The 22,572-nt window shown below is 40.8% G+C and overlaps 1 protein-coding gene across 2 annotated transcripts in view; it reads right to left on the reverse strand.

The window, feature by feature from the left end:
* Positions 1 to 5,862: 5,862 nt before the first annotated feature.
* ADPGK (ADP dependent glucokinase) overlaps positions 5,863 to 22,572 on the reverse strand; it is a 40,952-nt gene continuing 24,242 nt past the window's right edge. Inside the window, exons 4-7 of one of the 2 annotated variants that reach the window (XM_004463734.5) lie at positions 18,332 to 18,452; positions 13,033 to 13,229; positions 12,290 to 12,388; positions 5,863 to 7,442 (exon numbers count right to left, since the gene is read on the reverse strand). In XM_004463734.5, the coding sequence (XP_004463791.1) occupies positions 6,894 to 7,442; positions 12,290 to 12,388; positions 13,033 to 13,229; positions 18,332 to 18,452 (966 nt within the window). In that variant the 3' untranslated portion in view covers positions 5,863 to 6,893. Of the gene's footprint in view, positions 7,446 to 12,289; positions 12,389 to 13,032; positions 13,230 to 18,331; positions 18,453 to 22,572 lie in introns of both variants that reach the window. The other variant, XM_004463733.4, reaches the window with a different exon arrangement.

Genomic DNA, 22,572 nt, shown 5'->3' on the forward strand with positions numbered 1-22,572 from the left:
CAATCAGACATATATAGAACACTCTACCCAACCACAAAATACACATTCTTCTCAAATGCACATGGATAATTCTCCAGGACAGACCAAAAGTTAGCACACATACAAATCATACAAAGTATCTTTTCTTATCACAAAAGAATAAGCTAGAAATTAGTAACAAGTAAAACCAAAAATGTTTACCAATATGTGTAAAATCAAACACTTTTTGAAAACCAATGGGTAAAAGAAATCAAAAGGGGGAAGCGGATGTAGCTCCAATGATTGAGTTTCAGCCTACCACATGGGAGGTCCTAGGTTAGGTTCCTGGTGCCTCCTAGAGAAGAAGAACAAGACAGCAAGATGGCACAATGGGTGGCACAGTGAGCTGATGCAACAAGATGACATAACAAGGAAACACAAAGCAAACACATTGAGAGAGACAACAAAGCAGGGAGTGGAGGTGACTCAAGCAATTGCATGGTTCTTTCCCACCTGGGAGGTCCCAGGTTCAGTTCCCCGTGCCTCCTAAAGAGAAGATGAGCAGACACAGAGAACAGACAGCAAGTGCAAACAACTGGGGCAGGGTTAAATAAATGTAAACAAATCATACCAAAACTTATGGCATCAGCAATAGCAGCACTCAGTGGGAATTTACAGCTGTAAATGACTACATTAAAAAAGAAAGACCACAAATCAATAACCAAACTTAACACTGAAAGAACTAGGAAAAGGAGATCAAACTATACCCAAAGCTAGAAGAATCTTAAAATCACCTTTTTATTTTTTATTAAAAGAAGTAGTTGTAGGGTTAAAAAAAAAATGCATAAAATAGAGTTCCCATATACCCTAATATTAACATCTTGCATTAATGTGGTACATTTTTTGCAAGTGATTAAAGAACAGGTTTATAATTGTATTATTAACTAGTCCCTGGTTCATCTTGGGGTTCAATGTTTGTATAGTACGGTCCCACAGATTTCCTTTTTTCATACTTCTTCTAGTAATGTATATACAACCCTAAATTTTCCCTTCTAAACATATGCAAATATTTCAGTAGTGTTATGTTCACAATTTTGCACTATCATTACCACCATCCATTACCAAAACTTTTCCATCATCCCAAACTGTAACTCTGTACAATTTAAGCACTAACTCCCCATTCCCTAATTCCACCTCAGCTCCTGATAACCTATATTCTGGTTTCTGACTCCATGAATTTGCTTATAATTATTTCATATCAACGATTTAATACAATGTTTGTCTGGGAAGCAGATTTGGTTCAACTGATAGAATATGCCTACCACATGGGAGGTCCAAGTTTCAAACCCAGGGCCTCCTGATCCATGCAGTGAGCTGGCCCACATGCAGTGCTGATGCGTGCAAGGAGTGCTGTGCCATGAAGGGGTGTCCCCCATGTAGGGGAGCCGCACACGCAAGGAGAGTACCCCATATGGAGAGCCACCCTGCATGAAAAACATGCAGCCTGCCCAGGAGTGGTGTGGCACACACAAAGAGCTGATGCAAGATGATGCAACAAAAAGAGATAGATGCCCAGGGCCTCTGACAAGAATACAAGCAGACATAGAACACACAGCGAATGGAAACAGAGAGCAGACAACTGGTGGGGCGAGGGGTGAAGGGAAGAGAAAGAAGTAATAAATCTTTAAAAAAAAAATACAGGTAAGTGAACTTGGCCCAGTAGGTAGGGCATCCGTCTACCACATGGGAGATCCGCAGTTCAAACCCCGGGCCTCCTTGACCCATGTGGAGCTGGCCCGCATGCAGTGCTGATGGGCGCAAGGAGTGCCATGCCATGCTGGGGTGTCCCCTGCATAGGGGAGCCCCACACGCAAGGACTGCGTCCTGTAAGGAGAGCCGCCCAGCGTGAAAGAAAGTGCAGCCTGCCCAAGAATGGCGCCGCACACCCAGAGAGCTGACACAAGATGATGCAACAAAAAGAAAAAGAGATTCCTGTGCCACTGACAATAACAGAAGCGGACAAAAAGAAGAACATGCAGCAAATGGACACAGAACAGACAACTGGGGTGGAGGGGGGAAGGGGAGAGAAATAAAAACAACAACAAAACAAAACAAAACAAAATACAGTATTTGTCTTTTTGTGTCTGGCATATTTCATTCAATATGTTGTCTTAAATAGTTTTGGGAAAACTGTCCATATGCCAAAAAAAAAAAAAAAAAAAGATCCCTACCTCACAGCATATATAAAAATCAACTCAAAATGGATCAAAGTCCTAAATATAAGAACTAGAATATAAGACTCCTAGAAGAAATCATACAGAAGCATCTTTAGGACCTTGGGTTAGGCAATGGTTTCTTGGATTTTACACCCAAAGCACTAGAAACAAAAGAAAAAATTAAAAAATGACCTCATCAAAATTAATTTTTGTTCAAAGGGCTTTATTATGAAAGTTAAAAGACAATTTCCACAATGCACATCTTTGGAAACCACATATCCCATAAGGGTTTAATCCAGAATATATAAAGAAAATTCTACAACTTGACATAAAAAGACAACCCAATTTAAAAATGGGCAAAAGACTTTGAATAGCTATTTCTCCAAAGAGGAAATACAGATGGTTAAAAGCACAAGAAAAGATGCTCAAAATCACTAGCTTTTAGGGAAATGCAAATCAAAACAATTATTGATACCATTTCACACCCAATAGAATACTATTTAAAAAAAATATTACAAGTGTTGAAGAGGAAATCGGAACACTCATTCATTGCTGGTCGCAATGTAAAATGGTGCAGCTGTTGTGGAAGACAGTTTGGCTGTTCCTCAGAAGACTAAGTATGGAAATACCATATGACCCCACAATCCAACAACTGGGTATATGCCCAAAAGAAGGAAAGCAGGGACTCAAGCAGATATTTTCACACCGATGTTCATAGCAGCATTACTGACAATTGCCAAAAGATGGAAGCAACCCAGGTGTCCATGAACCAACGAATAGATAGACAAAACGTGGTATATGCATACAATGGAATATTACCCAGAATTGAAAAAGAATGAGTTCTAGTTCAAGCAACAACGTGGATGAACCTTGAGGACATGATGTTGAGTGAAATAAGCCAGATACAGAAGGACAAATACTGTATGATCTCACTGATATTAAATAATTAGAATAAGCAAATTCGAAGAGTCAGAAACTAGAATAAAGGTTATCAGGGGTGAGGGTGGGGATAGGAGAGATGGAGAGTTAATGCTTAAATTGTACAGTTTCTATTTGGGTTGATGGAAAAGTTTTGGTAATAGATGGTGGTGGTGATGGTAGCACAACAGTGTGAATGTATATAACAGCACTGAATTATACATTTGAATATGGTTAAAAGGGCCTATTTTAAGTTTTATGTTACTAGAATAAAAACAAGAATACAGGACTGTACAAAACAGTGAATTCTAATGCAAACCACTGACTATATAATAGTACAATTATAAAAAATGTTAGATTTTAACAAATTAGCACACTATTACAAGATGTTAATATAGGATGGTACATGTGAACTCTTATTTTTCTGCTTTTGTACTTTTCTGTAAACTTACAACTTCTCTAAAAAAAGGTAGAACAGATTCTGCTGAGGGATATAGGTACATTATACCTATGTACACTCATGTATACATACATATATAAATTACAATTTTATAAAAGTACTTACCCTTACAATGTATGATGCATTCTGATACTTTTGTGATAACCACCAAATTGATTTAGTGACTGTTCAAGATGCGTTGCTTGAAAAACACTGCTCTAGAGTATGTAATGGACTATACTTCCTGAGCTAGTCTTTACTGACCTCACTAATGAGTGACTGGACAATGTTTCCCAATAATACACTCAGGGCAGGGGCTATGTAGAACAATCTGGAGACAGACCATAAGAAAAAAATCATTGGAGTACATGTGAATACTCTTAATAAAAAGTTTTCTCCAGTTTAGAGCATAAATGCTATTCTAGTTCTTCTTGGAAAAATAAGTATACTTTCTGCCTCAAGCATTTTTAATAACAATAGGCTAGAAGGATGGTGCTTAGTCTTTAAAGATCTATTTCTCCCCACCCCATCCCCATTTGCGCTCGCTGTCTGCTCTGTGTTAGGTTTGTTGTGTGTTCATCTTCTTTTTAGGAGGCACCAGGAACCAAACCCAGGACCTCCCATGTGGGAGGGAGGTGCCCAACCACTTGAGCCACCTCCACTCCCTGCTTGTTCTCTTGTGTCATCTCATTGAATCATCTTGTTGCACCAGCTCATTGTCCCAGCCTGTTGTGCACTAGGAACTGAACCCAGGACCTCCCATGTGATAGGTGGGTGTCCAACTGCTTGAGCTACATCCACTTCCTGTTCCTTTTTTTTGGGTAAGATTTACTTATTTCCCCTCCTCCGAGTCTGCTTTCTGCATCCATTCACTGTGTGTTCTTCTGTGTCTGCTTGTCTTCTCTTTAGGCAGCGCTGAGAACCAATCCTGGGACCTTCCAGAGTGGGAGAGAGGCACTCAAATCTCTTGCACCACCTCAGCTCCTGCTGCATCTCTTATTCTCTCCCATCTGTGTCTTTTTGCTGTGTCATCTTGCTCTGCCAGCTCTCCATGCTGGCCAGCACTCCTGCGCAGTCCAGCCAGTGCTTACTTTTTTAAAGATTTTTTTAAAAAAGATTTATTTATTCCCCCCACTCCCCCCGGTTTTCTATTCTCCGTGTCCATTCACTGTGTGTTCTTCTGTGTCCACTTGTATTCTCTTCAGGTAGCAATGGAGATCTGTCTCTCTCTGATCAGCTCTCCATGTGTGTGGCACCACTCCTGGGCAGGCTGTGGTTTCACGCGGGGCAGCTCACCACACGAGCCAGGAGGCCCTGGGTATTGAACCCTTGGACCTTCTATATGGTAGGCAGACACTCTGTTTGTTGAGCCACATTCGCTTTCCTGGTGCTTATTCTTAATTGAGCTCCAAAGTAGAGAAGGATGAGGTAACAGACAGGGTTTCTTAATAAGCTGTTTACTTCCAATTTCAAACTGTGTAATTCTCTAGGCTTAATTTTCTGTTAAAAAAAAAAAAAAAAAAAAAGAGTAATCAAGCCTCTTCTTCTAGCCCAAAGCAGGGAGGGGGAAGTTATAAAATGAAGAACTTGAGGTAGCTTTGAGATTCCAGAAGCTGCTATGGGCCCTGAGTGACTTGATTACCACTGAACTGAACTAAGTAGGTCTGCCATCACTTGCTACGACCTTTTTTTTAATAGATTTATTCCCCCCCCACCAAGTTGTCTGCTGTGTCCATTCGCTGTGTGTTCTTCTGTGACTGTTTCTATCCTTATCAGTGGCACCAGGAATCTGTGTTTCTTTTTGTTGCGTCATCTTGCTGTGTCAGCTCTTCATGTGCGCAGTGCCATTCTTGGGCAGGCTGCACTTTTTTTCGCACTGGGCGGCTCTCCTTATGGGGGCGCGCTCCTTGCTCATGGGGCTCCCCTACACGGGGGACACCCCCGTGTGGCACAGCACTCCTTGCACGCATCAGCGCTGCACATGGGCCAGCCCCATACGGGTCAAGGAGGCCCAGGGTTTGAACCACGGACCTCCCATGTGGTAGGCAGACTTTTCAGCAAACTGAAAAGTCTCCTATGCTCTTTCAAGCAGTTACGCTGCAATTAAACTTGGCTACTTCATATTGGCAACATCTTTATTTTTAAACGCACCACAGAATGGTCAGGATCAGTCTGAGAAACTGCTTAGCCCAAGGATGGGGAAGATGATGTCATCAGATACATCAAGAATAGAGTAGTAGATATACTCACAAGTCACGACTGGGATGATTTCTCATTTAACTGGCTTTAGAGTGGTGGTAGAAACAAAATCAATTACAAATAGACTTAGGATTCCTGAAATGTAAATTGTTTTTAATATATTTAAAAGCACACAGAAGTTTCCTTGATTTATAAAAAAAATAAATACATAACATGGCAAATTATTTTTGATCCTGGGGTTCTTATGAGGTCAAACTCTTTAATGGATGTGTCAGTGAAAATGTAATACACACATGATCTGTTATACACAGAGAAGCACATTCCAGTTTTAAAAGCATATCCTTTCAAGGGTCAGAATGAACAGTCAACTCCTGCAGGAAGCAAGTCTACAGGATGAGGGTGAGTTCATGCCACAGTAGCCTTGATCCCTCAGCCTACAGTCTAAGGCGCCAGGGCAGGAAGGCACATCCTGCAGCTCCCAATGCCATGCTGCAGGACACCCAGGCTGCCAAACAACTGCAGAACAGATGACTCTGTCAAAGGCTCCACAAGGCTCCCCAGGCCCTGCTGTGACTCTGAAGCACAGGAGGGACTGTTTTGTCCTTATCTGTGGCTTGGTCCTACATGTGAGAGCAGGAGACTGAGAAGGTATGCTCATTAAATTTGTTCACTAAAGCAGTGAATGGAAACCACAATCCTGCCCACGAGCACTGGGCTAAGGGAAGCGCACAATAGGCTTTATTATAGATGGATGAGTGAGCATGCAGACTTTTGAAGTTGGCAAGGAGGGAAATGCTTTCTCCTGCTGACGTGCTCTCAAGTGTTAAAGTTTGGCTTTAAATACTTGACACTTCTGCATAAATTGGGGATTTGGGAATCAAGTTTTCACCCCTGTAACACACAACATAAAAACAAACAAAAATCCAGTCTCATTAGTAGATAGCTAAATTTTGATTAAAACCTGAAATATCTGTGTAATCGCCAATAGGCTGGAATGTATCTGATACAGTTTAATTGGCTGCTGTTTCTTTGGCTGCCTTCCAATTAGATCTAGAGACTCTTTTGACACCCTCAACCTTATTTTCCAAACCACTTTCTTCCTGTAATTCTAAAGTTGGCTAGTTCTCTTTCCTCAGAAAAATTATCCATAACCACCTTCTTAATTAGTGAGGGTGTACTTCTGAATAGAAGAGTCCTTCAGCTGAAATGGCATCTCCAAGGCCCACCGTTCGAGTAGGATCTTTACATACCAAGACTGGTGTAAAATGGAAGGATATCCCCTCCCTGTGCCATTCCACTACTGGCTCGTTTGGGTTGAATATGATCCTGGAGCCAGCCCCTGAGTGGGAAGTCATGAATTCGCGGGGAGCCCGCAGAGACACGCGACTGGCATCTATGTTTTCTGTTGTGCAGGCTTGTGTCCCAGCCACGCGAGCACCGGCAGCCACGGCTGCAAGCTGGTTGGCCCAGTGTCCATCCACAGTCGCCAGGATGTGGTAGACCAGGGTGTGGAAATGGATTCTGGTGAGGTCTGACACTTTGCTTTTACTCCGCCCATGTTCTTTCAAGATCCAAAAGAGGATGTCACTGACCATGCCCACATCAGGAACACCGTCCCAGGAAGAGAGAGAAGAATGAGGACCAGATGCTGACTGGCTGAGAAACAACAGTTCCTGTTCATTCAGTCCAAGAGAAGTCACCACAGGAAAGACCTGCTAACAGAAACAACATAATAGGTCTCTTTCTGATAGTCATAATCTATAGCTATCTTAGAACACCATCAATGACTAAGTGACAGGGAAGAAGGCAGGAAGGTCTCTTTCTTACCATAAAACTCTCCACCCCTAAGACTGTGGTGGGGAAGTGACAGATTCTAGGTCACAGATTTGGCTACTGTATCTCTCTCTCTCTTCGTTGATCTCACTTTGGATAAACTGGAAAAGTTGCAGTAATGGTTTTAGACTCAGTCTTTTTTAACTTTATTTTGAAATAATTTCAAACTTACAGGACAGTTGCAAAAATAATACAAAATCTAAATAGAGAACCGCAATATATCCCCTACTCAGATTTACCAACCTTTTAACATTTGCCTCTTTCTTTTCTTTGTTCTCTTTCTTTCTACCTAATTACCCACCTCGCTTCTAAACGTTTGAGAATAGGACGCATCCATTGTACTCCCTGAACACCAGTAATACTTCCATGTATATTTCCTAAGAACAATGACGTTCACCTATTGTTGTGGCTGGAGCTACGTACCCCAAAAAACACGTTCTTAATCCATTCCTGAGGATGTGAACCCATTGTAAAAAGGATCTTTTGATGAGGTTAAATCAGCTCTATCAGGATGGACCTTATAGGGAAAGGCACACACAGAGAAAAAGCAAGAGGAAACAGCCAGAAGCTGAAAGTCAACAGGACTCAGAAGAGGAGAAGCCAGGAGAGGCCGCCTCGTGCACTGCCAGCAGCCAGGTCACACCACCAGTCTTCTGGGAGGAAGCAATGCCTTGCTGACACCTTGATTTTGGACTTCTCCCAGCCTCAGAACCATGAGTCAACACATTCCCATTGTTTAAGCCAACCCACTGCATATCATTTGTTTTGGCAGCCAAAAAACTAGAATCCCTATGTAGCCACCTTAAGTATAGTTATCAAATCCAAGAAATCTAGCATTGATAGAAAGCTTACAGTCTGTATTCCAAGTTTTTCAATTGTCCCAATTATGTCCTTTTGGGAATTTTCTCTTCCATTACCAGATCTAGTCCAGGATCATGTACTACATTTAACTGCCATTGTCTTTGTGAGAACCTATATACAACATAAGATGTCCCAGAGCAACTGCTCCCAAGCATACAATTCCAGTGGGATTAATCATATTCACAATGTTGTACTACCCTCACCCCACCCATTTCCAGAACTTTCTCATCACCCCAAACAGAAACCCTGCACTCATTATGCATTAATTCCCCCTCACTCTCACCTCTGATAACCTGCACTCTATTTTCTGTCTCTATGAAATTACACATTCTAGTCATTCCATTTAAGCAGAATTGTATAATATCTGCCCCTTTTATGTCTGACTTCACTTAACATGATGTCTTCAAGGTTCATCCATGTTATCACATGTATCAAAACTTCATTCTGTTTTATGCTGGAATGATACTCCATTCTACATACATACCACATCTTATTTATTCATTCTTCTGTTGATGGACACTTGGGTTGCTTCCACCTTTGTAGTTATTGTGAATAGCCAAAATATTGGAGAATGAACATTGATATACAAATATCTGCCCAAATTCCTGCTTTCAAATATTTTAGGTATATACCTAGAAATGGTATATATCTAAATCACGTGGTAATTCTATATTTAACTTTCTGTTTTCCACAGAGGCTGCACTGTTCTACATTCCCATCAACAATGTATGACAGCTCCTATTTCTCCACATCCTCACCACATCCTCACTTTTTTAAAAAAAATAATAGCCATTCTAGACAATGTGAGGTGGTAACTCATGTGGTTTTACTTTGCATTTTAGATTTGTATGAATGGCTAATGATGTTGAGCATCTTTTTATGTGCTTACTCAGTATCTGGAGATCTTCTTTGGAGAAATGTCTATTCAAATCCCTTGCCTAATTTTTTAGTTGGGCCATCTTTTTGTAGTTGAATGGTTAAGAGTTCTTTATATATTCTGGATATTAAACCCTTATCAGATACATGGTTTCCAAATATTTCTTCCCATTTTGTTGGTTGTCTTCGCACTTTCTTGATAATATCCTTTGATGCACCAAAGTTTTTAATGTTGATGAAGTTCAATTTATCTACTTTTTCTTTTGTTGCTCATGCTTTTGATGTAAGTCTAAGAATCATTTGCCTAATATGAGGTGCTGAAACTTTGGCCCTCTGTGTTCTAAGTGTTTGGTTTTTTTTTTAAGTAGTTTAGCACTAATATTTAGACTGTTGAGTTGTTTTCAATTAGTTTTTTAATACAGTGTAAGGTAGGGTTCTACTTTCATTCTTTTGCATGTGGATATCTCATTTTCCCATCACTATTTGTTGAAGAAACTATTTTTTTAATCCATAGATAAAAAGTAGTAGAGAGTTACACAGAAAAGGACTTGGCATTCTTGTCAAAAATCAACTGGTTATAGATATGTGAGTTTATTTCTGTGCTCTCAATTCTACTGCATTGGTCTATATGTCTGTCCTTGTGCCAGAATCAGAGTTTTGACACTGTAGCTTTGTACTAAGTTTCAAATTGGGAAGTATGAGCCTGCCAACTCCCCCCCCCCCAAGCTATTTTTATCTATTTGGGGTCCCTTGCCCTTTCATATGAATTTCATGATAGCTTTTCCTTTTTGTGATGAAAGCTGCTGGAATTTTGATTGGGATTGCAATGAATCTATAAATCACTTTGGTTAGACCCAGAGTTTTGTAATATGCCATTACAAGACACAGTGCAAGATAGTGAACATCTTGAGGCTCAGGTGCACATGTTATGTATGGTGCCTGGCTTTGCACATAGGCAGATACTCTTAACTTTGATGGGATAAGACTCTCAGTTCCTGAATGTCAGCAGGCTTTCTACTAGTAAAACAGAGAAGGCTCCAGTAACATACAGTCAAGGTCACAATGTTTCCATGTATAAAACACCAAGACATAAGGACAAAGTGTCATATGAGAGCTAAGCTTTTTAAGCAGATGTGGGTTAGGTAGACTGTTTGCACTTCATAGTAAGAATTTGTGAAAAAAGGGTACAGCAAGAGAAGCCCATTGAACTAGATTTCTATTTTATGGGGAACTACGATGTCCATCTCACTATACTACTTAGCACTTCCTTCCTTAGAACCAGAGAACCAAACATAAGGTGAATGATTTTTTTCAGGAGAGAGGAGCCCTTAAAACTATATTTAAAAATTATTAGTCTTTGTTTTGTTAATGTAAAAGCTACTTCCATTTATTGCATGTTCTGTGCCAGGCACCGAGCTAAAGGCTCAGCTTCATTCAATTCTTACTGAAACCCACTGAAGGAAGAAGGGATTGTGCCTCCATTTTACAGATAAGGAACTGACTGTCAGGAAGTAGTAGACTTCACAACTATTACTATACACCTATTGTTTATGTATGTATACATGACTAATATATTAATACTTCAATAAAAAAGTACAGAGTTACACAGAAAAGGAAATAAAAATGGCTCTTTTTAAGAAATGAAAAGATGTTCAACCTCAATTTGAGCAATGCAAATAAAAACTATACTTAAATGCCATCTTTCATGTGTCAAACTATAAAAATTCCAAGTGCTTAATCACATTCTGATGGCAAGACAATGAGAAAATATTATGTTTGTAAACACTGCTGGTGGGATGTAATCTGGTAAATTTCTCATGGAGAACAATTTGGCAATATCAAATTTACAATTTTTTTCCCCCAGGAGGTACGGGGATTGAACCCGGGACCTTGTACATGCACAGCAGGTGTTCAACCACTATGGTATACCCACTTGGCTACAAATGTTTTTAATGCTCCATTTTAGCAATTCTACTTTTGTGAATTCATCTTATGTATGTTCACTGCTCAAAGGCAAAATAAAATTAAGTACAAAGTTATTAACTGTAGCACCGTATGTAATAGTTAAGAGACAGTAAAGTCTCAGGTTATATAAATTAAGAAACATTATATACAAATACTTACATGGCTGTAAAAAAAACTGAGGAAGTTTTCCATATACTGATACAGAAAATATTTCCAAATACATTTAAGTGAAAAAGCTAAGTCCAGAACAGTGTCTTCAGTGTATGCTCTCTTTGTGGGTAAAAGTAGATGAAAACCATACAGACAGATTCTCACATCTGCATACACAGATATAAAGCATCCATGGAGGGTTACAGATAAAACGGAGATTTCTAACTGTGACCAGATGGTGGAAGGGAAAGAACTAGATGGAGGGAGACTTCACTGCATGTCTTTTTATAATTTTTGGCTTTTGAACCATAAGAATATATTACCAGTTTAAAAGTTAATTAACAATAAAATGAAAGGTTATGTAATTTACCCAAGTTGAAAGAGCTAGCAAATGGCAGAAATGACATTGCCACTCAAGTCTCCTAAGCTTGTGTTCTTGACCATCACACTCAGATTTACCATCATCATTGCTGGTGTCCCAAGGCAGGAGTTGAACACTCAGAGGCCTGATGGTGCGGGAGTGAAGCTCCCCCACAGTTTTCTTTCAACTTTTTGAAGTTCAAGTGAAAGCTGCTGAGCTAAGCTTTCAGTTTTTTCCCTTGAATTTTACCACAATAACTATCAACTTCCAACTTTCCTAGCCCAGAAGCACAACCACCTTTAACCTAGCAGGAGATCCTGTTCCAGAACAGTCCTGGCTCCTTATTTGGATCCCCTTGAACCTAGGTCTGAGTGACATGAAACCTACATCTCAGGGAGCTGGCTCCTGAGCACAAAGAGCTGGCCCCAAAGGACAACAGAGTATGTCTGCAAGGCCCTATGGGGGTCAGGGCTAAAGGAGGGGTCCCGTCCCAGGTGCTGCCCATGTGGTTACCTGATGCACAATGCTGCTCATGAGCTCCCTATTGGTCATACTGGCCAGTTCTAGGTGAACTGGAATACCAGTGGGGATGTCAGAAATGGACGTTACAACCTGCAAAGAGAAGAGGACAGCATTGCCATTAGAAACAGAAGGAAATCAGGCATGAGGAAAAGAATCAAGTCCTGGAAGGAAATGCTTCCTGTTACAGCCTTTGCATCCTCACGGAGTTCCAAGCAATGTAGGTAATCACCAGCCTCTGTGGACATACACAAAAGGGAAGACTAGACTTTGCAGAGAGGCATTAGGGTTTTATAGAATCAGAAGAGGATAAAGAACTTCTGCTCTATGTTCACTTTGCCAACCTATTCTTAGGGACCTAAACTGAGCAGCCAGGGTTTCAACTGCCCCACAAATATGCAGGAACCTCAGCATAGGTGATGTAACGTGAGATGATACAGATAACACAAACGAGACAAACCACAAAATACTGTGGTTTGCAGCCACATTCAGTTTAGCACAGGATGCAGAGGCTCAGACAAGATGTTCCGTCCACGCCTGAAGGAACATAGTGAGGTACCTCACTAGAGTAGGAGGCAGCCTTGTTAGCCAGCTGCCAAGGTATGTATGTCCTTGGGAAGGCAGGCCCTAAGGCAAGACAGCACAAGCTACAGTGGCCAAGAGAAACAGGAACCTGAAGGAAGACAACATTTGAGATATGAAGTTCTCTAATAAATGTGGATTCTTGGTGCCATTACCTCCATGAGTCTCTTCATCTGGAGCTCCTTGCTTTGTCCCTCCATCATGTGCAATCCAGAGAGGACCACCAGGTCTGGCTGAAACTCCTCCAGGCTAGACACAAACACCTCCAGCATATTCATGGCCCCATTGGAGAGGTCGTGAGAAAAGATGAATCGGTTGGCATGGGGAGCTTTTAACTGGCCCCATTCCTCCCCTAGAAAAAGCCAGTCAACACAATGAGAAGAAAAAGAAGAGGGTTTAAATTTCCTAGCTGTGGGGACTATCATGTGCCTTGTTGCAGACTGGGCTCTGAGCAGGCTGACTTCTGGCTAAGTGGACCCTAGCTACAACTGTCTAAGATAAGCACAGCGCTAATCTGATGGTGGTCAGTAAAGAAATAAACCAAAACCAAACCAGAAAAGAGAAACACAGTATGGATGCCATATGCCTTTTTCAAGGGGCTGGGAATCAGCTCTCTTCCATCCCAGAAAAGCCCAACTGTCCTTGCTGCCATTAATGTAGGAGGCCTGTAGTCACAGTTACAGAGCAGAAGCATGACTTTAAATGCCAGCATGTAGCGCATACCACCTAAGTCTCTGCACAGAGGACAAGCTGTCTTTTTCAAAGCACTTGCCATGTCACAGGAGTGCCCTGAATACCTTTTATTTAGTTGGAATCTACAAAGGCTAAAATTCTAAGGTAAGCTCAGCACTCCTTTTCCTCCATGCTGCCAACTGGTGGTTTTGGGGCACCTGATGCAGAAGATAGGAATACCTGGCTGCTCTGAGCCTCATCCACAGGAGTAATGACTAGACAGGAATAAGTCCTACCTCCTCCCTAAAATGGCTGCTGACTGCTCCAGCCTGTGGTACATTTTCACCACTGTCAGCATCCACAGAGTTTTTCCTTTGCATGGTTTGGTGACTGATTATTTTGCTTTGAGATATCTCTTCACCATTCTGAACTAGAATTCAAATCTTCTATCATTACTTAACTTTTCACACATTTGTCACAGCTCCCCGAACAGATGGGCAGCTCTGTAAGGGGAACGACGTTTCTAATTCCCATAACCCATCACAGCCCCTGAATAGAGTACCCATCCAAATCTGCTACTCTGATCCAAGCAGAGGGAAGCCAAACCCATCCTCAGCTGGGTCTTCTGGTGGGGGAAGGAATTTAGAATCTGTACCTCTACTCCAGGGGCTCTGGCAATGGCCATGTATCAGAATCATGTGATACATTTTTAATGTTCAGATGGCTAGGCCCCTCCCTTGGATTTCCTGACATGCAGTAAGGTGGAGAACGACTAATTTAGACCTCATGGAGCCAGGTATTAGAGAGGAATAGGCTATGGCTGTGAGTTCTGACACAGGAAAGGCAGTGTGGCAGGCGTGGTCCTCCCTGAGCTCACTTGTGTGGCCTGGACAATCAGAGGCTTAACAATGCAGGGCTCACATTCTTCTCCATAAAGACTTGGCAGCAAATCTGAGCTGCTGACTATATGCTAATACCTAGGGCATAGAGCCCTCTGCCCTGAGCACCAGGGGGAGCCAGTCTCCATCATATGGAGGGGCACCTGGAGGAGAGAACTAAGGGAACCAGATGTGAAGATTTATGATCACGGCTTTCTATAGCTTCTTCTCCATGTAAAGGATTCTTCCCGTTTACAAAATGAAATTCCATACACTGGGTCCTAATTTTTCATAGGCTTTTCTCATATATACTGGATTTTCCTTCAGAAAGCCTTCTTCCAAGGCAGGCAAACCAGAGCAGTGGGCTTCCTTATACTGCTGGGCCAGCAACCTGCTTTCTCCTTTCTACAATGGGCTTCTCCAGAGGCCCTGACTTCCTGCCTTTCCTTGTGGAGTGTGTGTGCGTAGGGCTTTCTCTAGAGCAGGTGTAAAGGCTGGGAGAATCTACCTTTCCTGGGATTGCATCCCGCTTTACGGAACTTATTCCTCTGAAAAATATTTTGTATGTGATCACTTGGATAAAAATCCATGAACCCAGAAAAAAAAAAGATGTTACTTATTTACTAAACCCTAACATAATTGTTACATTTTTTTTTTTTTTTAAAAGATTTATTTATTTATTTAATTTCCCCCCCTCCCCTGGTTGTCTGTTCTTGGTGTCTATTTGCTGCGTCTTGTTTCTTTGTCCGCTACTGTTGTCGTCAGCGGCACGGGAAGTGTGGGCGGCGCCATTCCTGGGCAGGCTGCACTTTCTTTTCACGCTGGGCGGCTTTCCTCAAGGGCACACTCCTTGCGCGTGGGGCTCCCCCACGCGGGAGACACCCTTGCGTGGCACGGCACTCCTTGCGCGCATCAGCACTGCGCATGGCCACTTCCACACGGGTCAAGGAGGCCCGGGGTTTGAACCGCGGACCTCCCATATGGTAGACGGACGCCCTAACCACTGGGCCAAAGTCCGTTTCCCAATTGTTACATTTTTGAAAACACCGCATTCCTTTCTTAACTCCTGGCTTCCTCTGTGGTGCTTCCTCTAGCTCTGCCACCTCCAAAGAGACTTAATTACGTCTTCCCAGGGCCAACACCAGAACCTCTTATACAACTTGGCACAAGATTTTCCAATAATTTGTTCAAGTGTCTGTCTCCTGCACTAAACTGTGAGCTGAGGGCAGGACCATGTCTTCCTCTACCATTATATTCTGACTGTCTAACATTGTACCTGCCACATATTGTGTGAATGAATTAGCAAAAGAGCAAGTGAATAAAAGAACAGACTGATGACCTAAATGCCCAGGACAATGAAAAATATGGTTCTGAACTTCAAACCCAACAGTTCTCAAATTAACAAAAATCTGTACAATAAGAAAAATATGTGACATCGATATTCTCCATAGAGCAAGACCTGGAACCAACCTTTAAATGGTGGAGCTGCTAAGAAACACTGCCTAAGGTAATCTAAGAGAAAAGAGCCATACAGCATTCAAAATAAGCTGATTTCAACAGGGAAGAAATGATAGAGGCAAGAATAACCAGGCTTCAGCAAGGCAAGGACTTGTTACTGGCTGTTTCTGTAAGATACAGGACTATGGAGTGGCCCTAAAGGTAAAAAGGCTAAAACCCAGACAGGGTGAGCCTCTAAACAGCAGGTAACATCTCTCTTTTCTCACAAAGCTTTTTTATTAATTTCTGCAAGCAATTCCTTCTCCCTTCTCCCAGTTTATCATCCTGTTCTTTTGCCAGTAAGTCAGCAAAACCTCTTTATAATGACTCACTGTATTTCCAGCCTAAAGCCTGAAAACAAGCTTCTCCAGAGATGTCTGATGGGTGAAAAAGAGAAAAAAAAAGCTTGACTGGGAAACGGACTTGGCCCAGTGGGTTAGGGCGTCCGTCTACCACATGGGAGGTCCGCGGTTCAAACCCCGGGTCTCCTTGACCCGTGTGGAGCTGGCCCAAGCACAGTGCGGATGCGCATAAGGAGTGCCCTGCCACGCAGGGGTGTCCCCCGCATAAGGGAGCCCCACGCGCAAGGAGTGCGCCCATAAGGAGAGCCGCCCAGCGCGAAAGAAAGTGCAGCCTGCCCAGGAATGGCGCCACCCACACTTCCCGTGCCGCTGAGGACAACAGAAGCGGACAAAGAAACAAGACGCAGCAAATAGACACAGAGAACAGACAACCGGGGGAGGGGGGAGGAATTAAATAAATAAATAAATCTTTAAAAAAAAGCTTGACTAATCCCCTCTGGGAATCTATCCATCTAGGTTAGAGAGAAGCTGGGGTTGATTTCTGTTAAGCAAGCTCACTCAGTCCCACTCCTACCATGCTAGGTTCCCTCCAGGGGCTTATGAAAATGTAACTTCATGTAAAGTTTAATGGGAATCCACTGCTTTGCACTAAGAAAGAAAGGCACAGAAAAGAATAATTGAAGTGAGAAATTTATAAACCCAAGGAAGGAGATGTTTTCTTTTTATAATGAGCAGTGTCCTCTCCTTATCCACATATGAGACACAATTGTTAAAGCCTTGTTGAAGAAACTGGTCCCCCCACTCTGTTGTCACCACTGAAAATGGCAGAAATTAGGAACCTGAAAGGTTGTCAGCTCACACTGTAGGAACCAACCAAAGTGAGATGAATCTGGAACTGGTAGCAGCACCTCAAAAGTACATCTTTATTATTCCAGACCCTTCCAGGGTCTTTAAGCAGCTCAAAATGCTTAAACACACTAACCTCTTACTCTCTACCACAATCTTCAGGCAGAAAGAACTACCAGTCTGATTTCCTACCTGGGGAAACTAAAACAGAGAAATTAAGCAGGCCTACTGTTAAATGTGAACTGCCTACTCCAACATTCTGCCCCGAATCTTCAGACCTCACCCTTCCTAAATTCCTGACTGAAACTACTAAGCACCCAAGGGAGAACCAGACATAAGAAACAATTCCTTTTTGTATTTACAGAAAAGCTTATTTTTAAAGTAGTACTGTATTTCATATCTTACATTAAAGTTAATTACTCTCGTAAGTGAAGTTCTCTTACTTGTATGATTTGGAAGCAGGTCATTGACACTTACGAAGTACCACTTTAAGGTACCAATTAGTCTGTTTAGATTATGTGAGTCTTTAACTTGAATTAATAATGTGTTGAGTCAGAAACTCAAGAGTCTGGGTTCTGAGCAGAGGGAAAGACACAGCAGAAAATACACAGAATCAGTTAGAGGAAATCAAAATATTTCCAAGTATTTAAAACTCTCTCAGAAATCAGGTCTCTATTCTGTGTAACAGGTGAAATCTACTGGAGGCAGGGTGGTTGGCGGTAGATTTGGATTTATAAACATTGAAAGAATATATATTGGGAAATAACATAAGTAATGTTAATACAAAACACTTCCACTCACTCACTCAAGGGAAAATAAAATGCTTCAAAGAAGTTTGCCAGAACTTGAAACAGGCAGCCAGAAAGGCCAAGGGAGAATCCAGCACGGAGCTGAACAGGTGTTAACCTGCTCTTCTCTTTTTTCAGGAGTAAGGGAAAACTGTATGTAGGTTTAATGCATTTTCCATTTTTATTCAAAGTGACTGCTTTCTGACAGCCTGATTTATCTTGGGTTCAGATCAATTTTGTTTGTAGATCTGGGAATTTTCTTTAATACTGTAAAATACTTTATCATTTTCCCTTGAGACAGTGGTCAGTAATGGCTCTGCAGAGCCAATGGGTCAGGAAAACTTTTGGTATGGCAGGAACAGGATTTTGCTGATTTACAAAGACAATTTCTAACTTAGTCACACCCCAAATGATGTCGAGGAACAGTCCTTGACCAAAGTCTTACAGCCATTACTTACTCATTTCCCTTACCTGCCTGATATTCCAAAATGAGGTGGAACTCATCCACTTCCTGCAATGACTCAGGTGGAACAAAAACATTGTCATCAAGAAGTTCATGTAGCTTTGGACCAATGGGGCCACAAAGAAGAACCTAGAGACAAGCAAAATGAAATCTATCAGAAGACATGCTCACTTTCCTCTGGAATCTGAACAGTAACTGGTAAGGTACATTCAAGGCAATTCTACTTATTTCAACAAAATATTGGAACCCAAATCTAATTTTAAAAGCACTTGGTCTGGAGGTATGTAGTAGAGGAGCTATCATCCTCCAGAATAGGTCTCTGGAGGGTGTGGCTACAATGTACCTAGAAAAGAAAGGCTGACAAAAGACCCAGAGCTGTAGATGTTAGACAACAGTGGTAATCCTGTTCCCACTTTCTCTCTTTTCTTTAACTATTCACACCCTGCAGAGGCAAGAAGATGTAGGACCTTGTTCAGCCCAAAGTTGCCAGATGAAAATAACTTTGAATTTTACATAATATAGAGAAAGCACTTCAGGGACACAATTCTCTCAACCTCCAGGTGACCTAATTTATGCAATCAGGTTCCCTCCTCTACACTTAACTGCCATGTGAGCATCACAGTCTTCCAAACAGGAATTAAAGATCATGTCAGTTTGGAAAGTTTCCAAAACCTTTTCTTCAACTCCAACCTGGGCCTCCTCCTGGCTTTTCCCTCCCATCTGCTGGTGTTCCTCAACTCCCATAAGTTGCTGTTTCTGTCATGCCCACTCTGGACCCCATTTGAGGCCAAGGAAACAGACCCGAACCACTGAACAATGAGAGTATGGACTAGTATTTACAGTTAAGTCCCCAGAGATGATCAATACTGTTTCAGATTTAATATTCCCTACCCAGAAGCAAAAACAAAAGGCGCTTTTACTTACTAGTTAACTGCTTGCTTGTACTTTGTACAGAGGTATTTTCACGTATCTTCCTAAAAAACCCTAGCTTCTAGGTAAAAATATACCTCTCTGCCCTGGATACATGCCCATTATTTACCAATTCTGAAAAGTCTTGCCTCTACTCCTTTATTTCCTTTCTCTACTTCTTGGGTAGACTCTCAGCTTCCAAAATGTGGTAACAGGGACCAGATTTACCCTCCTGCCTGAAACAATAACAAAAAACCCAGATGAGATCTATTAAAGATTGGTCCTCAAAATGTTGGACTATGGGTAACAAAGGACAGTGAGCCATAAGAAACAGCGAAAACTGAGGTAAAGTCCTATAAACAGCATATTGCCTTAGATACAAATGCTGAAAGAATTCTTTAGAAGCAGTCCTCCACTACATGAAATGTTAAAGGAAGTCCTTCAAGCAGAAGGAAAATGACACCAGATAGTTCATGGATCTCAACAAAGGAATGAAGAACACTAAAAATGATAACTCTGTAGTACATGAGATTTTTTTTTTATTATTTAAATTTTTAAAAGGTAATTAAAAAAAGAAATTAACTAAAGGAAAATATTAACAGTGTACGAGGTTTATAACATATATACAAGTAAAATACATGGCAACAATAGCATAAAGACCAGAGAAGAGGAATGGAAGTACGCTATTGTGAAGTTCTTTTGCTTTATGTGATGGTACAATATTACTTGAAAGTAGACTGTGATAAGTTAATGGTATATACTATAAACCCTCAAACAACCACCAAATTGACAAGAATTTTTTAGCTAATCAGTCAGAGAAAATCAATGAAATTATAAAAAAATACTCAACCCAAAAGAATACAGAAGAGGACAAATAGAAAACAAATAGCAAGATGTCAGAATTAAACCTAACCATATCAAATAATCTCATTCACCATATAAATATCCCAATTAAAAGGCAGAGATTGTCAGATTGGATAAAAAATGTAAGCCCCCAATTATATGCTGCTTTCAAGAAATGCACTTTGAATATAAACACACAAAGAGGTTAAAAGCAAAAGGAGGGAAAAAGACCAGGCTAGCACTAGTTAAAAGGAAGTTGTGGGGGAGGGGTGGGGGAAAAGAAAGTTGGAAATGGTTATTTCAGTAAAATTAAATTTCAGAACAAAGAATATGATGAAATGATTTTATCCCTAGTAACAATTAAAAGGTCAATACATGAAAAGCAATTGTTCTAAACATTTATGTACCTTAATAACAGAGCCTCATATTCAATATTCATGAAGCAAAAAGAGAAATCCAAGGGCTATAGACAAGTCCACAATTACAGGTGCAGTTGCCAATATCCCTCTCTCAATAGTTGATATAATAAGTAGACAGAAAATCAGTAAGAATATAGAAGACTTGAACAAAACCATCAATCAGCTTGACCTAATTAATATTTATAAAGCACTCCATCCAAAAACAGCAGAATATACCATCTTTTCAAGTCCATGTGGAACTTTATCAAGATAGACCACATTCTGGGCCATAAAACAAGTATCAATAAATTTAAGAGAGGTCAGATCATACAAAGTATGTTCTCTGACCACAATGGAATTAAAATAGAAATCAATAACACAAGTATATCTTAAAAATTCCCAGGTATTTGGGAATTAAATAACATACATCTAAATAGCCCATGGGCTAAAAAAGAAATCAAAGTAATATTAGAAAAGTATTTTGAACTGAGTAAAAATAAAAACACACTGTATCAAAATCTTTGGGATATTGATACCCATCTAAAGAGATCATACAACTTAATGGTAAAAAGACAAACAACCCAATTTTAAAATGGGTAAAAGATTTGAAGAGACATTTCTCCAAAGAATGGCAAAAAAACACGTGAAAAAATGGTCAACATCACTAGCTATCAGGGAAATGCAGATCAAAACTACAATGAGATATTATTTCAAGCCTTACAGATGGCCATTACTGAAAAAACAAAACTACAAGTGCTGGAAAGGATGTGGAAAAACAGGAACACTCCTCCACTGGTGGTGGGAATGTAGAATGTGGAAGACAGCTTGGCAGCACTTCAAGAAGTTGAATGTAGAACTGCTGTATGATCCAGCAATCTCGTTATTAGGAATATATTCAGAAGACCTGGGATTAAGGATGTGAACTGACATCTGCACACCAATGTTCATAGCAGCATTATTCGCAATTGCTAAAATATGGAATCAGCCCAAATGTCCATCAACTGACAAATGGATAAACAAAATGTGGTAAAGGGAAGTGAACTTGGCCAATGGATAGGGCATCCGCCTACCACATCGGAGGTCCGCGGTTCAAACCCTGGGCCTCCTTGACTCATGTGGAGCTGACCCACGCGCAGTGCTGATGTGCCCAAGGAGTGCCATGCCACGCAGGGGTGTCCCCCGCATAGGGGAGCCCCATGAGCAAGGAGTGCACCCCATAAGGAGAGCTGGCCAGCACGAAATAAGGTGCAGCCTGCCCAAGAATGGTGCCGCATACACGGAGAACTGACACAACAAGATGACACAACAAAAAGAAACACAGATTCCCAGTGCCGCTGGTAAGGAAAGAAGCGGTCACAGAAGAACACACAGTTAATGGACAGAGAGCAGACAACTGGGGGGGCGGAGGGAATGGGGAGAGAAATAAAAAATAAATCTTAAAAAAAAATGTGGTATATACATATGATAGAATACATCTATAAGAAGAAATGAAATCAGGATGCATATGACAACATGAATGAACTTAGAGGGCATTATGTTGAGTGAAATAAGCCAGACACAAAAGGACACATATTCTATGGTCTCAGTAATATGAACAAAATATAATGAGTGAACTCACAGAGATAAATTTAGTATAAGTTACTAAGAAAGAGAATGTGGCTTGAGAATGGGAGTTGATGTTTAATGTACGTAGCAATATTAATATGGTTAAATGTAAAAGTTTGGAAATGAATAGAGTTAATGGTAACACATTATAATGAGTAAAACTAACAGTGCTGATTTATAAATGTGAGTGTGGCTGAAAGAGGTAGTTTGTGGACATACATGTCAATTGAAAGGAAACTAGAGAATAATCTAGGGAATATGAAACAGTGATTTCAGTAGTGGATGAAAATTGTGCTTAACAGTATAAATATAAGAATGCTCCTCTTTTATAAAGTGCTAAGAATACGGTGATACTTGGGAAAATTACAATTAATGTAACTTATGGATGATAGTTAACAGTAATGTTGTATTTTTCAGCAATGGCAAAAAGATATTATTTCAAAACTAAGGGACAACAATAGGGGAGTATAAGGGGCACAGGATTTTTCCTTTTA

Source organism: Dasypus novemcinctus, chromosome 3 (assembly GCF_030445035.2).
Source record: "Dasypus novemcinctus isolate mDasNov1 chromosome 3, mDasNov1.1.hap2, whole genome shotgun sequence".
In the NCBI taxonomy this organism is placed as follows: domain Eukaryota; kingdom Metazoa; phylum Chordata; class Mammalia; order Cingulata; family Dasypodidae; genus Dasypus; species Dasypus novemcinctus.